At 42.0% G+C, this 15,982-nt stretch overlaps 1 protein-coding gene across 1 annotated transcript in view; it reads left to right on the top strand.

The window, feature by feature from the left end:
• LOC126361426 (protein phosphatase 1 regulatory subunit 21) overlaps window positions 1-15,982 on the top strand; it is a 211,721-nt gene that overhangs the window by 163,579 nt on the left and 32,160 nt on the right. The window contains exon 11 of the mRNA XM_050007789.1: window positions 6,367-6,516. Coding sequence (XP_049863746.1) covers window positions 6,367-6,516 — 150 coding nt within the window. The remainder of the gene's footprint in view (window positions 1-6,366; window positions 6,517-15,982) is intronic.

Here is a 15,982-nt window from a genome sequence, read left to right as displayed (position 1 = left end):
TTTAAAGGCTACCACCTAGCAAGTGTGGTGTCTGGCGGTGACACCTCATTCCTCCCACGCAAATTGGCGTGTACGGTTGTGGCATAAGGCTTCTTTCGCCCGCCGTGGGGAGGACCCTATGTTGACGTATGCGACGAGGTGGGGAGCCTAACGACAGGCGAAGCTGTGCCACCCGCACCCTGCCATTCGGACTGCGGGGAGCTAGGAAACGCCTGAAAACTTGCTCCAGGGTGCACGCCAACATGCAGTGTATGCGCCCGTAGAGACACAGGAGGGGCCGAAAGATCGACCTCAATCGGGCCGGGGCACCCGACGGGCGAAGATGGCATATGGTCCGGAGCGGGCAAGAGTTCCATGTCGGAGGAAAACTGGTCACGGGAAGCGATCGGCGGTGCGTGACCCAGGGAGGCGCTCGGCGGTTGCAGTGACGCGTCCACTGCGGGCGGGAGAACAGGTGGCGGCGGCGTGTCGCCATGGGGCAAAATGGAAGCGTCGGTAACACCTGGGGCTGAGGCGAGCCAGTAGATGGGTCCTCAGGGCGCTGACAGGACGGCACCGTCGCTGAAAGCAGACGGCAAGTGGCAGATTCCGTCGCTGAAAGCAGACGGCGAGTGGCAGATTCCGTGCGACGACAGAGGCGCACCTGATTGAGATGCCGACGCACCTCACCAGCGGCCCCCAAAACCAGATACATAGTATGTCCGAGGCAGCGAATAATGCGCCCTTCGAGCCAGCGTCGTGAACCTTGATAGTGGCGACAGTAGACAACGTCACATGGAGCAAAAGCAGGTGTCTCCCACTGCACTGGAACCTGATGCGGATGTAGCAAAGACATAAAGGTTCGATGATGACGACCGTGGAGCAACTCAGCCGGCAAGTCACCATCTTGGGGCTGAGAGCGATACGAGGACAAAAAGAGCAATAACGCGTCCTCCCGAGAATGCGACTCTTTCAACTTCAACATCTGTGACTTGAAATTCCTGGCCAATCGTTCAGCGGCACCGTTTGACTGTGGCGAAAAAGGTGTGGACGTCAGATGTTGAATACCATTGGCCTTGCAGAATGACTTGAAATTCTGCAGACATGAATTGTGGGCCATTGTTGGAAACAATAGTCTGTGGAAGACCTTCAATGCAAAAGATAGCAGATAATGCTTGGATGGTGGCAGATGACGTCGTGGAAGACATCCGGACAACAAAAGGAAAATTACTGAATGAATCTACCACAACCAACCATCGAGCATTCCAGAATGGACCAGCAAAATCGATGTGTAAGAGTTGCCAAGGGGAAGTGGCTTTGGGCCTTGCAAAGAATTTCTGCGATGGTGCTGAGGGTTGTTCGGCACACACCATGCAGGAAGAGCACATATTCATAATCACGGCATTGATTCCGAACCAAGTACAATGCTGACGAGTAAGTTGTTTTGTTCTCGCTATACCCCATTGTCCTTGGTGGAGCGGCTGTAAGAGAGGACTGTAATGAACGTGGTACCACGACCCTGGACTGATCATTATCAGAGTGCAACAACAAAACACCACGTCGTACAAAAAGTCTCTCCTTGTGAGCAAAAAATCGGCAAACAAACGGGTCCCCGATCTACGACTTTGACAAAGACCATTGCGTAGCAAACAAAACACAGAACGGGAGCAATGACAGGTTTGGCAGCTGTGGCTGTAGCTACACGACGAAGATCAATCGGAAACGATTCGACCACGTCATCGGTTTCCGCATCAATGAACATGCAAGCAAGTTAGGAAGAATCAAATGCCCTATCCTCAGCAACAGGCAAGCGGGACAACGCATCGGTGATTCCGTGCCTAGCAGTGGACCGATACAAGATATTGTAGAGAGCCAGTGCTTCTTTCTCGATCTGTGAATAATTTCTTTGCGCAGACAAGAGCAATTTGGACGCAAAGGCAATAGGGCGATCGTGCGATCCATCTTTGTGCGCAAGCACAGCACTGATCCCGAAATCCAATGCATCCACCATCAACAAAAGGGGCTTCTGGGGATCGAATGGCGTAAGGCAAGTATTGGAAAGCAACGCCGACTTCAACTGGCGAAAGGCGCATTCGCATTCCGTCGTCCAGACGAACGGAACACCTTTACGGCGTAAGAGATGAAGCGGAGCTGAAATGGAAGAGGTGTGTGGTATATAATGGTGATAATAATTAATTTTTCCCTGCACACTCTGTAGCTGCTTCAAATTCTGTGGCGACAGCAAGTCTTGGATGGCACGAAGGTGCGTGGGACTAGGATGTATACCTTGGGCATTGAGTACATGGCCCAAGTATGGCAAGTCCCGAGCAAAAAACACACATTTGTCCTTTCGCAAGCGAAGACCATTTTGTTGCAAGACCTGAAACAATGTTCTTAGACGGGCCAAATGTTCTTCTTCTGTCTTTCTGGGGATCACAATATCGTCCAGATAATTTGCTGCAGTAGGGACCAATGCACAGACAGTTTGTAGATATTGCTGAAACAATGCAGGGGCGGATACACACCTGAATGGCAGTTGTTTGAATTGATACAACCCAAGATGCGTGTTAACCACCAAAACGCGCTGGGATTCTTCGTCCACCGGTATTTGCAAGTACGCATCTGCTAGGTCCAACTTGAAAAATATTTACCAGGGCACAGTTTGTCAAAAAGTTCTTCAGGGTGGAGTAAAGGAAAAGTTGCAATCACGAGTTGTGGATTCACTGTTGCCTAGAAGTCCACACAAACTCTCAACTTTCCGGAAGGTTTTGGCAAAATTACTAAGGGTGATGCCCAGAGAGAAGCCTGCACACTTTCAATTACACCTTGTGATTCCAAATCGTGTAATGTTTTTGTGACCTCATCACGCACTGTGTGGGGAACATTGGGCGCTCTGAAAAATTTTGGTTGCGCGCTTACTTTCAGTTCCAAATGTGCTTTATAGTTCTTAGCACAACCTAGGCCCGGTGCAAAAATGTCTGCAAATTCTTCGCATAGACGAGAAACACTGTCTGAAGGCACAGTCTGGTTCACTGATAGGACCTGATTTACTATAGACAAGTTAAACAACTGAAATAAATCGAAACCAAACAAGTTCACTGCAGAAGAAGAACGAAAGACGTAAAATGACACAAGTTTTGTTTGTCCTTTGTATGTTGCAAGAAGGCTGTACTGTCCTAACACAGGGATATCTTGACTGGAATAATTAGTTAACTTAACATTTGCGGCTCGCAACGGAGGTGTGCCCAGCAGTTTGTAAGTGTCTTGATTGATCAGTGAAACTGCAGCTCCGGTATCGAGCTGGAATGGTATCACTTTGCCATTAATGTCCAAGTCTACAAAAGTTTATTGTCTTGCTGACGACAAGAGCGACTGTCTCGTGCAACGTGAACTGACACTGGTACATAATCACTTGCGACTTGATGGCAGTTCCGGCGATGTCGATGCACACTATTTTTGGGACGAACACAGTCACTGTTAGAGAGAGTGGCACTGGGCGGAATAGACTGGACTACATGAATTTCCATGGGCGAAGTTTCGCGAGCCTGAGTATCCATGGTTCGATTTCGATTCCGGCGCGAAGCAAAGGGCCTGGAACAGTTTTGAGCTTCCGATCTGAGCTTTTTCTGGCAAACACTGTGAACATGTCCTTTTTTATTACAATAAAAGCAAATAGCTTGGTGTGACGGGCAATTCTCATGTGAATGTTTAGTAGCACACCGCGGGCATTATTTGATCACTGCATTTGCTTGCTGGCGCAGCACACGTGGCTGAGAGCCTGGCGGCAGCGGCGCGGCCGGGTGCGAGGGCTATTTACTGCTCCGTGCAGCTCGCCCAGCGGGCCGGTTAACCTGACACACTGCTGGCGAAGTTTCAAATGATTCCTGAGCAAAGTCAAGTGTGTCTTGCCGATCAATATGTCCATCACTTGTTGAAGGGAGTGATTGACTAGTTTCAAAATCTGTTCCCTTATACGAACATCAGAAACATTCTGTGCAATTGCATCACATATCATAGTATCTGAATAAGGGAGTCCACATTGACACTCAAAAGCACAATCCCTAGTAAGGCCTTGCAAGGTTGCAACCCACTCCCGATTAGTCTGACCTGCCGTACGTTTTGTACGAAAGAAGGTATACCATTTCGCAACTACATTGACTGATTCTTTGAAATATGCATCCAATGCAGACAAAATTTCTTCGTAGGACAGAGTTGCTACGTCTCAGCGGGGAAATAATTTGACTATCACACGGTACGTGGTCACCCCTACTGAAGCTGCCGCTCGTTACCTTGAATTCTGTAGGCGGCGAGATGGAATCCAAATTGGCGTGACCACTCCGTCCAGCTTTCCAGTGCAGCATCAAAAGGTCGAAAAGTTGATGCAACAGGGTGTTGTGGCTGCGTTAATGGTGAAGCGGCTGCCGCCGCATCGTTTTGCATCGCACGTTGACCCCGGACGAGCTGTCCAAGGGCATCCAGTAAGGCCTGTGTCTGCTGATTCTGTAAGCGATAAAATTTGGACAGTACATCTGAAGATTGTGGCGAAGCCATTACACAAGTAAATCAGGGCAATATCGATAAGAACGTGGTTGTGCCTCATTGCCAATGTTGTGGTTGGCAGGAGAGCCAACTCCGTGTTATTACAGGAGGCCGAAATCCACGCGTTTTAGCTCACGCAGGCTGGCGTGAGGTCTGGAACATGACAAGGGAATTAGAATTGAGAAAAACGGTCATAACTGGTGGAATACTTAACTTTAATCCATTAATGACGAACGTCGCTCTTGATGGTACATGATTTACAGTATCAATAGAAACTGATCATGGCGCCTTGTTAGGTCGTAGCAAATAACGTAGCTGAAGGCTATGCTAACTATCGTCTCGGCAAATGAGAGCGTAATTTGTCAGTGAACCATCGCTAGCAAAGTCGGCTGTACAACTGGGAGAGTGCTAGGAAGACTCTCTAGACCTGCCGTGTGGCGGCGCTCGATCTGCAATCACTGATAGTGGCGACATGCGGGTCCGACGTATACTAACAGACCGCAGCTGATTTAAAGGCTACCACCTAGCAAGTGTGGTGTCTGGCGGTGACACCACAGTTGTAATTCACCTAATAGTGAAACGTATGAGTAGTTTCCATTATTACAACAAAACGAGTAACTGGAAAGCAATGAAAATCTGACAGTAAATCGAGAACTGTTGTATCTTTAAACTGTGCACGGGAGATCGTTCTTGAAAATGCGGTCTGAGTAGTGTTCCCAAAAAAAGTCCATATGGTTCACTTTCGCATAATTATTTCCACATGTTGTCACTTCCTTTCCAATCAAAATATTTTGTTTACGTATCAAATGACAAAAGGAGTTGATTTAGGAAAGGTGCATCATGTTGATGCTCAATATGTGATTGTGTCTCAAGGAACTCGAAGCCAAGGGTCATTTCTTATGAAATGGTGAACAAATGGTAGACAAATAATGTTCCTTGTTGGCAGTGTTAGTCAGGAGGAACATGAAAAGCCACCAGGGAGAGGTGATAGTTAACCTACCCAAAAACTCATAGTTTATCTGACTTTCAGGAATAGTACACTGACTGCTAGTTTTAGATAGATCTAATAAAACAAACATAAATATATTTTGCAACAACGTACAGTGCCAGCCACATAGTATGAAAAAGACTTGCCACTAAATAAAGAAAATCTGCCCACCTCCCAAAAAAATTTAAAGTAAATTTGCTTGTAGATAAGTCTTTGACAATGTCTTTTAAAAATAATAATTGGTAGCAGTCGTCCATTTTATATCCTACATACAATTTAACAGTGCTTTTCGAGAGAGAGTGCTCTCATCATCAGACTCTCAAACTCACTCCTCGCTTTGAAACACTAAAAAGTTACCATCAAATCTTCGGTTTACTTTAAAATCTTTGACTTCTGTCCATAGTTGTCAAATCTCATAGAGTACCACACACCAGGTGGTGATCACCTGTGGGTAGCAAGAATATTAAGTCAACACTTTGTGAGGTGTGTAGGATATGTCCTGGTGTGAGGTGGAATGACTATGGGCAGAAGTAATGTAGGACAAGACCCCACAGTCCATTGTGTTTTTATTCTATTTATTTTATGAGCATTGCAAATGTGTTGGTAGGCGTTTTAATGTTTTAACCTCATGAACTGAATATGAGAAACTCGTGACGAGAGCACTGTGTCTCGAAATATGTTGTAGAGTTGTGTGTAGGTCAAAAAACAGTTGAATTCTGCCAATTATTACTTTTCAAATATAACGATCACTACCTCACAGCCTTAAAATAGGCAATATTAAAATATCTTTTACTTTGCGTTTTGTTTGGTATGTTATTTCCTTTATGTATTCAGTCCTCAGTTCTGTTGTTTGTTAGTAGCTTTCAGGTGTATTGTCTGACAGTCGCACTGAGCTGTGGAAGGGCATGGCACTCTCTCCTGCATCAGCTTTCTCACTTCACGCTAAGATGCATCCTGCCGTGTCAGCCTTCAAAAGACGTGCAGCATCGTACATGAATTATCTAGATCAGGTTAGTAAAAGTTAATAATAAAAATCAGTAGTTGTGTACTCACCTGATGATGGCCGGACGTCTCTGGGCCGAAATATCGTGGCAGAATGTCGACGGGATCCGGCTGCATACCCGGAAATTATTAGAAGAACAAATACGCCGGGAAAATTTCAGAAGTCACATAATAATAAAAATGATAGCAGTTATTGTGTGAATCACTGACTACTTGTCTCTTATCTTAACTCACTTTAATTAAACAACTATTATAAAGCTAGAGTTGCAATTTGCCTGTCGTATTTATTTTACATCATAATTTTAAGTTTCCATGAAAGCTTTGGGTATGAACTGTTGTAAAGGAACATTTTGAATCATCAGTGTGGCTGTATAATATGTAGGGGACTCTTCTAGACTTTGGCCCAGTTGGCTTTCCAGGTTCCACTACAGGTGAGAGTAGCCAGTGCAGGTGTGATGTCAGGAAGGTCTTTCACCTGCCCATTGCGCAGATGGGTGCAGTAGATTGTTCTCCAGGAGCAACACCAGAGTAGCATGACAGCATAGCAAGGATTGTTGGCTGTGGCAGGTAGAACCTGCAACTATAGTTCAATTCTTTTCTTGGCGGCTCGCGCATGTCCGTCCATACCCGGGAGATTGCTGCGTTGCTAGTTGCACATGACGCACGCGCCAATAGAAGCAGGGCCGTAGCATAGCATAGTTCGCAAGCTAACGTTTATCGGGGAGCGCACAGTTTATGAAGTAAAGCCACATGGCCGCATTAACCCTTTCGCTGCTACAATGAGGTGTTCCCTGAATTCCGCACTGTGCGCGATTTTGTCACTGCACTGCTCGCCTGTACAGACACATCGTGTTCCGACTGCTTTGACACTGTTATCATTCGATTCCACAAAAACTATTTGGCCCAAAAATTAGATTTTTACACATCTTCTTGACTGATAACTTCCCCCCCATAAATGACTTAATTTTGTTTCAATGTTCAACGCAGTTATTATGCAGCATTAAATATAGTAAAGCATTGCACGAAATTTTGAAGAGTTTGCAGATGTAAAAGTCCATAGAGTATACTTTCCGTTGCCACAATGTTGAGAATGAAATGTGGACAAGATACCCAAATTTCATATAAAATTATTGTATAACAATATCTCATTTCAGTACCACATAGGTGTCGTATGTAATATTGAGAAATATTCAGTCTTTCTCGACTGTAACAAAAGTTTTATGTACACTGAGCATGTTTGGCTTTATTTTAAAGCACTTCAATCAATCAATCAAAAGGAAGTAGACAAAATACATTAAACAAAACTGTGAACTTAGAAAAACATTAGGACTTGAATATACCGTCTATCAGTGAAGTGCTCAGAGCTATGTCAACTATAATTTTTGTGTGTGGCACACACAAACATCATTTATTTGCTAAAACACTGATAAGCCAACACAAACGTTGAATATTGTGTTACCGCAGCACAAAACTACGAAAGGTGACTTGGCAATGGAGGAGACAAAATACTGTCCACTGAAGATACTTCAAAAGAGAGAAACGCGTCTGGTCTAAATAAGTCACTTATTACAGTTGCAGAAGAGGAATATATTTCAGTACCATTGCTAAAACTGCGACTGTGGAACAAAAACAAGAAAGAGAACATGAGTACCATTGTGTATGTGCCATACCTTTCATTGATTGAAGTGCTTTAAAATAAAGCCAAACGCGTCCGGTGTAAATAAAACTTTTATTACAGTCACGAAAGACGGAATATTTCTCAATATTACATATGACACCTATGTGGTACTTACATTAAATGAGATATTGTTCTGCAGTAAATTTTATATGAAATTTAGGTATCTTGTCCACATTTCATTCTCAACATTGTGGCAACTAAAATCGCCCATACGGAAAGTATACTCTATGGACTTTTACCTCTGCAAACTCTTCAAAATTTTGTGCAATGGTTTACTATTTTTAATGCTGCATAATAACTGCGTTGAACATCGACACAAAATTAAATCATTTATGGGGAGAAGGTATCAGTCAAGAAGACGTATAAAAATCAAATTTTGGGCCAAATAGTTTTTGTGAAATCAAATGATAAGTGTGACAAAGCAGTGGGGACACCATGTGTCTGCACAGGCGAGCAGTGCAGTGATGACAAAATCGCACACAGCGCGGAATGCGGGGAGTACGTGTCTGCAGCAGCGAAAGGGTTAATAAAGAGACAAAGCACTAGAAATTTCAAAAAAATTGCATTCAAACGAATATAATTCGTGAAATAAGGCACTTCGATATTGTTTTTAAATAATGAAAATATTAAGCATCACACAAGGTTTGAACTCGTAACCTGTCATGTAGAAGTCCAGTACCTAAACCGTTACGCTAATGCAGCTGATCCTGCTATAGAACACCATGAGAACTCTAACACGTCTCGCAAAATACTGACAAACACTGTTGGTATGGCTATGAATTACTCACACTTCGTCAAAGTGCAATAGGGAATAAACACTTACTGCTGTTCTTTATTGTGAAAAAGCGGTTCTTGAGATTTATACGAACACCTTTCCTTGCTATCGCTTGAGTTAGGAGTCTTATTGCTTGTTTGGTTTAATTAATTAATAGAATATGAAGCAATTGGTATGAAGAATGCTTTTTCCAAACTTTCTATAAAAGAGTCTACTATCAAGACATTGCTTTTGTTCTATTAATTTATTTATGACTGAACGTTTCTAAAACTGAAGACACTCGTCCATGCTCTGCACCGGAGTCAAGATTTGGCAACGTCGTTCTCTGTTCATTGGCTGACTGTGTTTTGTGATGTCAGATGCGCAGAACGAACCTAAACTCGGCCGCCAACATAAATGACGCGCACTTTAGTCAGTTACCAGAATAAGTTTAGTTGAAGATGGTTGATTCATTTATTACCAAAAGTGATGGAGTTATGATCCCTGCCATGTTGAAGCCAATTACTCATTTCTGCTAGGTGGTTGTTGTTGTTGTTGTTGGTGTTGGTGTTGTTGTTGTTGTTGGTGGTGGTGGTGGTGGTGGTGGTGGTGGTGGTGGTATCATGGCAGAAGTATATTCACAGTCTATTGTCACATTAGCCTGTTATGTTAGCCTGAAGGTTAAACTATCCTTCATCCTTCAGAGAATAACAAAAGAGAGAATATCTTTGACCTTTACTAAAAAAGAATTAATGTTATTACAGCAAGAGCAAAGTCAGGATAGGGAAGTGAAATAAATGTTACATTTTAGCTTCAACAGTGGAAAATCCAGGATGGAATGTATCAATATTATGAAAAGGACAGTCGCTACTCACCATATAGCGGAGGCGCCGAGTTGCAGATAGGCACTCTCCACCCTCTGTGCTCCCCCCCCCCCCCACCACACACACACACACACACACACACACACACACACACACACACACACACACACACCACACACAAATATGTACAAGCAAATGCATCTCTCACATGCGTGACTGCAGTCTCTGGCTGCCGAGGCCACACTGTGAGCAGCAGTACATGATGAGAGATGCCACGAGGTGGTGGGGGTAAGGAGGAGGCTGGGGCAGGGAGGGGGAAGGATAGCAGGCTGTGGGTGGAGGATGGTAAAGTGCTGCTTGTGGGAGCATACAGGGTTGACATAGGTGGAGAGAGGGTAGGGCAGCTAGGTGCAGTCGGGAGGTTAGACAGGGGAGTGGGGTTGGAGGAGGGGGGGGGGGGGGGCAGATCAGCGGTAAAGGAGGCAGGTAAAAACCCTGTGGGTGCAGTGCATTGGTACAATAGAGGACTGTGTAGTGCTAGAATGAGAACAGGAAAGGGGCTGGAGGGTAAGGACTAAGACTATAAAGGTTGAGGCCCACTGTCTAACCTCCTCACTGCACCTAACTGCCTCACCATCTCTCCACCTCGTCCCTGCATGCTCCCGCAAGAAGCACTTCACTGTCAATCACCCCTACCCTGCTATCTCTCCCCTTCCCTATCCCAGCCTTCTCGTTACCCCTACCACCCAATTGTGTCTCCAGTTTTTTTTTTTTTTTACCAATGAAGGCCTCGTTGGCCAAAAGCTCATTTTCTGACAGTTTGTTGTGCCTATCTGTGACTCAACATCTCTACTATACAGTGAGTAGCAACTAACCTTTTCATTATATCGTAGCTTCTTTTATTAGGATCAATAAAATAACTGAATGAAGCCTGGATCCTGAATCAGTTTTTTCCCCCAATTTATTGCAGTTCCTGTATCTTTCTTTCTGAAGACAATGACTACTCCACAGCATCCACGCTAGTTTTGTCATGGCAAGCATATTTCCATCATGTTAAGGGACCCTGCTGAGGTGCCAGACAAACGTGTGGTTCCTGAAGAGGGGCAGCAGCCTTTTCAGTAGTTGCAGGGGCAACAGTCTGGATGATTGACTGATCTGGATTTGTAACACTAACCAAAATGCCTTGCTGTGCTGGTACTGCAAATGGCTGAAAGCAAGGGGAAACTAGAGCCGTAATTTTTCCTGTGGGCATGCTGCTTTACTGTATGGTGAAATGATGATGGTCTCCTCCGGAGGTAAAATAGTCCCCCATTCGGATCTTCGGGTGGGGACTACTCAAGAGGACGTTGTTATCAGGAGAAAGAAAACTGGCGTGCTACGGGTTGGAGCGTGGAAAGTCAAATCCCTTATTCGGGCAGGTAGGTTAGAAAATTTAAAAAGGGAAATGGATAGGTTAAAGTTAGATATAGTGGGAATTAGTGAAGTTTAGTGGCAGGAGCAACACGACTTTTGGTCAGCTGAACACAGGGTTATAAATACAAACTCAAATAGGGGTAATGCAGGAGTAGGTTTAATAATGAATAAAAAAATAGAAGTGGGTAAGCGACTACGAACAGCATAGTGAACGCATTATTGTGGCCAAGACAGAGATGAAGCCCCTGTCTACCACAGTAGTAAAAGTAGCATAACTTAATCATAGCTAACAATTGGTTTAAGAATCATGAAAGAAGGTTGTATATGTGGATGAGGCCTGGAGACACTGGAAGGTTTCGGATAGATTATATAATGCTAAGGCAGAGATTTAGGAACCAGGTTTTAAATTGTAAGACATTTCCAGGGGCAGATGTGGACTCTGACCACAATCTATTCGTTATGAGCTGTAGATTAAAACTGAAGAAACTGCAAAAAGGTGGGAATTTAAGGAGATGGGACCTGGATAAACTGAAGGACCAGAGCTTGTTGAGTGTTTCAGAGAGAGAATTAGGGAACCGTTGACAGGAACAGGGTAAAGAAATACAGTAGAAGAAGAATGGGTAGATTTGAGGGATGAAATAGTGGAGGCAGCAGATGATCAAGTAGGTATAAAGATGAGGTCTAGTAGAAATCCTTGGGTAACAGAAGAGATATTGAATTTAATTGATGAAAGAAGAAAATATAAAAATGCAGTAAATGAAGCAGGCAAAAAGGAATACAAACGTCTCAAAAATGATATCGACAGAAAGTGCAAAATGGCTAAGCAGGGATGTCTAGAGGACAAATGTAAGTATGTAGAGGTGCATATCACTAGGGTTAAGTTAGATACTGCCTACAGGAAAGTTAAAGAGACCTTTGGAGAAAAGAGAACCACTCGCATGAATATCAAGAGCTCAGATGGAAACCCAGCTCTAAGCAAAGAAGGGAAAGCAGAAAGGTGGAAGGAGTATATAGAGGGTCTATACAAGGGTGATGTTCTTCAGGACAATATTATAGAAATGGAAGAGAATGTAGATGAAGAGTGAAATGGGAGATATGATGCTGTGTGAAGAGTTTGACAGAGCACTGAAAGACCCGAGCCAAAACAAGGCAACAATCCATTAGAATTACTGACAGCCTTGGGATAGCCAGTCCTGATAAAACTCTACCATCTGGTGATCAAGATGTATGAGACAGGCGAAATACCCTCAGACCTCAAGAAGAATCTAATAATTCCAATCCCAAAGAAAAAGCAGGTGTTGTCAGATGTGAAAATTACCGCCTTATCAGTTGGCACCTGCTTGATTAAGATCTACCACTTAAGTTGGTGAGATGACTAAGCTTTGCAGTGAGTTTTACCGTTTATATGAGTGAAAGAAAACCTATATTTCCATCATTGTGCCTGCCATTTTTATAGATTACAATAATGGCTCTTCTTCAGTAGGTGGTTAGCAGAAGAGTCTCTGCATCTGACAATTTTATTCTTTTTATTACAGTGTAATGGTAAAATAAAATCATAAAAAGAATAAAGATCTAAAATTCCTGGGGCAGAAGTGTAAAATAGTGAGATGTGATACAAAGACCAGAAAAAATTCTCAAACTTTCAGGCTTACTTTGTCTGAAGATAAGGAGGAGGAGAAAGGAAAGGACATTGAAAGCAAATTTTTTAAAAATGTAAAAGAAAGGGATAAGTTTGTCATAATTCAGAATGATATAAAAATTAGGGAAGAAAGTTTGAAGACATTAATAAACTACTTCTGATTGAAATTATTGACATGGAGGGAGGCTGTTGAGACTGGAGAGCCATTGTAGAATAGCAAGTTAATATGAGGAGGAAAAGGTAAACCTTAAGTGAAGAATAAAGAGTAAGGAGAGTAAAATACAAGATGGCAAGAACTGAAGAAAGTGAGGAGGAAGAAAGGAAGGAATAAATACAGTACTGATGAAAATAAGATATATGAGACTTGTAAAGTTTAACTAGGGATAAACTCGATATATGCTACCTGCGACAGGGTGACCAACCTTGACATTTCCCATAATTTTGCAGTAACCATCCTGGTGGGCAAATGGTGCTTCTGTGCGTAATTCACAGTAGAATAAAGTTGGCCATGTCTGTGATGCTGTAAGCTATGCTTTTAACATTGTTGGAGAGATGTGTGGTAGATGAGTTCATGGACGGATCTTGCACTTCTGTTTTACACAGTTATGACCTGTATGATGAGGAGTTAGAAGTAGAATTGGCAGAAAGACAGAACCAGAACAATTTGGAGCTTGGGTTGGGTGAGCAGCAAAAACAGTGGTGGGAAAAGATGGTGTGGAGCAGTGGGTAAATATTCTAAATGGTCATTAATTCATTATGCCATTATGAAAAGACACTTAAATTGTCTGTGCATGCTTTGCACCTACCTTTGCCATTTACAGGAGCCTGAAAACTATTATTGCCATTAGCCTGAAACCGATGGAGAGCATACTAACCATAATTTCCAGTTTGCAAGTCCACATTACTTTTTGCGCTAACTGAAAGAAAATGTTCCTACTTGTTATTTACTTAGCAAGATCAGGAACTATGACTATAAATAAAAGTTAGGAGTTTTAACTGATTGATATATTTAGTAATAGTTCACATGCACAAAAGATAAGTATTAGTATCCTATCTAATATACCAACTGCGAACTTCTACGGGAAGTTCCAAGTAAAATGGTCCGTCACCCTTACTTCTAATGACTAAAAGTTAATTGCATGTATTAAAAGTGGCAAATGATCTGGCCACTTGCCACATTGTTTGGTCAATATTGCAAGGCTACACACAAACAGTTACTTCCGTGAAAGCTAAGTGATCCAGGACAGCATACAGTCCTTGTGAGTTCACTTCCTACTTTTACAGAAAATGCATTCAAGTCTGCCTAGCTCTGACTTCATCCAAGACACAGTGCACACAGGTGTTTGACTGATGTGGACAGATTGGTATCTCAGTACAAAGTGTCTCCCTCCATCTGCCTCTCTGGCTGTAATTTTGGTGCAGAGGACCCCCAAAGAACATCTGCTACCAGTTGCCCTAGGCTAAGGTAGTGGTATTTAAATGCCCCCTTTCTCAGACACACATTAATTAATAGCTCTGTCATTTAACAATTTACATTCTTCTTAATTTTTTTTATAAAATTTTTAATTGTTATATAAAGTGTACTTTAGTTACTCAAAAAGTTTTAGCTCGACTGCATTTAAACTTTGCTGGCTAGAATATTTAGAATGGAATCGATAGAACGACAGGACCTGAAAACTGCCATTTTGAGATTCCTTGTAAATTTAGTTATTTACAAAATAGTCTTGAAACTTGGTGCAGCTGTATTATTACATTAATGTAATCAAGTGCTGTAATAAGAATTTACTATTATAAATACAAATAATACTTAATCTTCTTTGAATACGGACATTTTCATTCCAGATTTGGTTTTTAGTAAATAACTTGAAAACTAATAGAGGTAACTTATTGGTGTCAGATATATATCATTTTTACATGTAACTGAGGTTAGGCAGAAATTTTCATCTTTCTGTGTCTAACATTTAACACCATCAGTTTTTCATGAAAGCTCAGATTTTGACCAAAATATTCCTCTGATGAAATTGAGACTTGTGACTTTAATTTTGACATACATTTTCATATACTGACCGATTTTTAGCTTTATGTTTTCATGATTTAGTGCCACTTACTTTTTTTCTTAAGATCATGTATTTTGCGCAGTATATTCTGTTAAACATTCTGAGACCTTGACAATGTTAACACTAATATACTGAAGCATACACCGACGAAGTGAGGAAAAGTTATTTTAATTTTTAATTTCTCTCTTAGATTATGGTAGAATCCTTTGAATATTAAGCACAGGCATGTTATGATGATGTGTTACTGGTAGTAATGAGCTGGTGTAAGCTCCTGCACACTCACTCTACATCTACATCTATGTGATTACTCTGCTATTCATAATAAAGTGCCTGGCAGAGGGTCCAATGAACTCTGTACTGCATACAGTGACACGCAGTGGGATGGATTTTGGTGAAGATGTCATGCAATTTAGTTGCTCCAGTTCAATATGATTTTAGGCAATATTTGAGTGTGCTCTATCTGTGAGAGAATGCAGATATATTTGGAATTTACCCCTGGATTTTGGTCTCCTCATCATTTCCTTCACAGGTAATTAGGTTTTGGTTACCGGGCATCAAAAATCTTTTCCGTTATTTACTTGGCTTTAAGCCAACAATGACACACTTATACCTTCAGCACTAATCAGCCATCAAACATTACAAAACAAACTGATTTACAAAAACAAATAAATGTACAAATTACTTAAAAATGACAAAATAATATTCTTTCACTGTTAGAGAATATAAGAAAAGCTTCTTAATTTCTGAATATGGAAGTAAAAAATATTTTTTTCTTTACAAAAAATGGTTACACACAGATTCACATAGTCATAACTCTTTGAGATGCAAACAATTTTGTTAACCACTCATTAAAATTGTGATTGACCCTTCTCTGTAGGTCCACAGTCAAATTTTAAAATTACTAACTAAAACCCAATCTTATCGGACACCTAAGAAGTGCCTTATCATTCTGTAGTAAAAAGACCAGCAATGCTTTTAGGGAATGATATTCTTAGCTTTCTTAATTCTGCGAGGAATTGTTCTCCGCACTACTGGAACTTGGGACAAGCAAAAATTAAATGATTAATATTTCCATCACCTAAATTGTTGCAGTCACAAGTGACTGAATT

Source organism: Schistocerca gregaria, chromosome 1, assembly GCF_023897955.1.
Source record: "Schistocerca gregaria isolate iqSchGreg1 chromosome 1, iqSchGreg1.2, whole genome shotgun sequence".
Lineage (NCBI taxonomy): Eukaryota > Metazoa > Arthropoda > Insecta > Orthoptera > Acrididae > Schistocerca > Schistocerca gregaria.
Note: the sequence above shows the minus strand (reverse complement) of the source record. Positions and strands in the feature narration are given on the sequence as shown.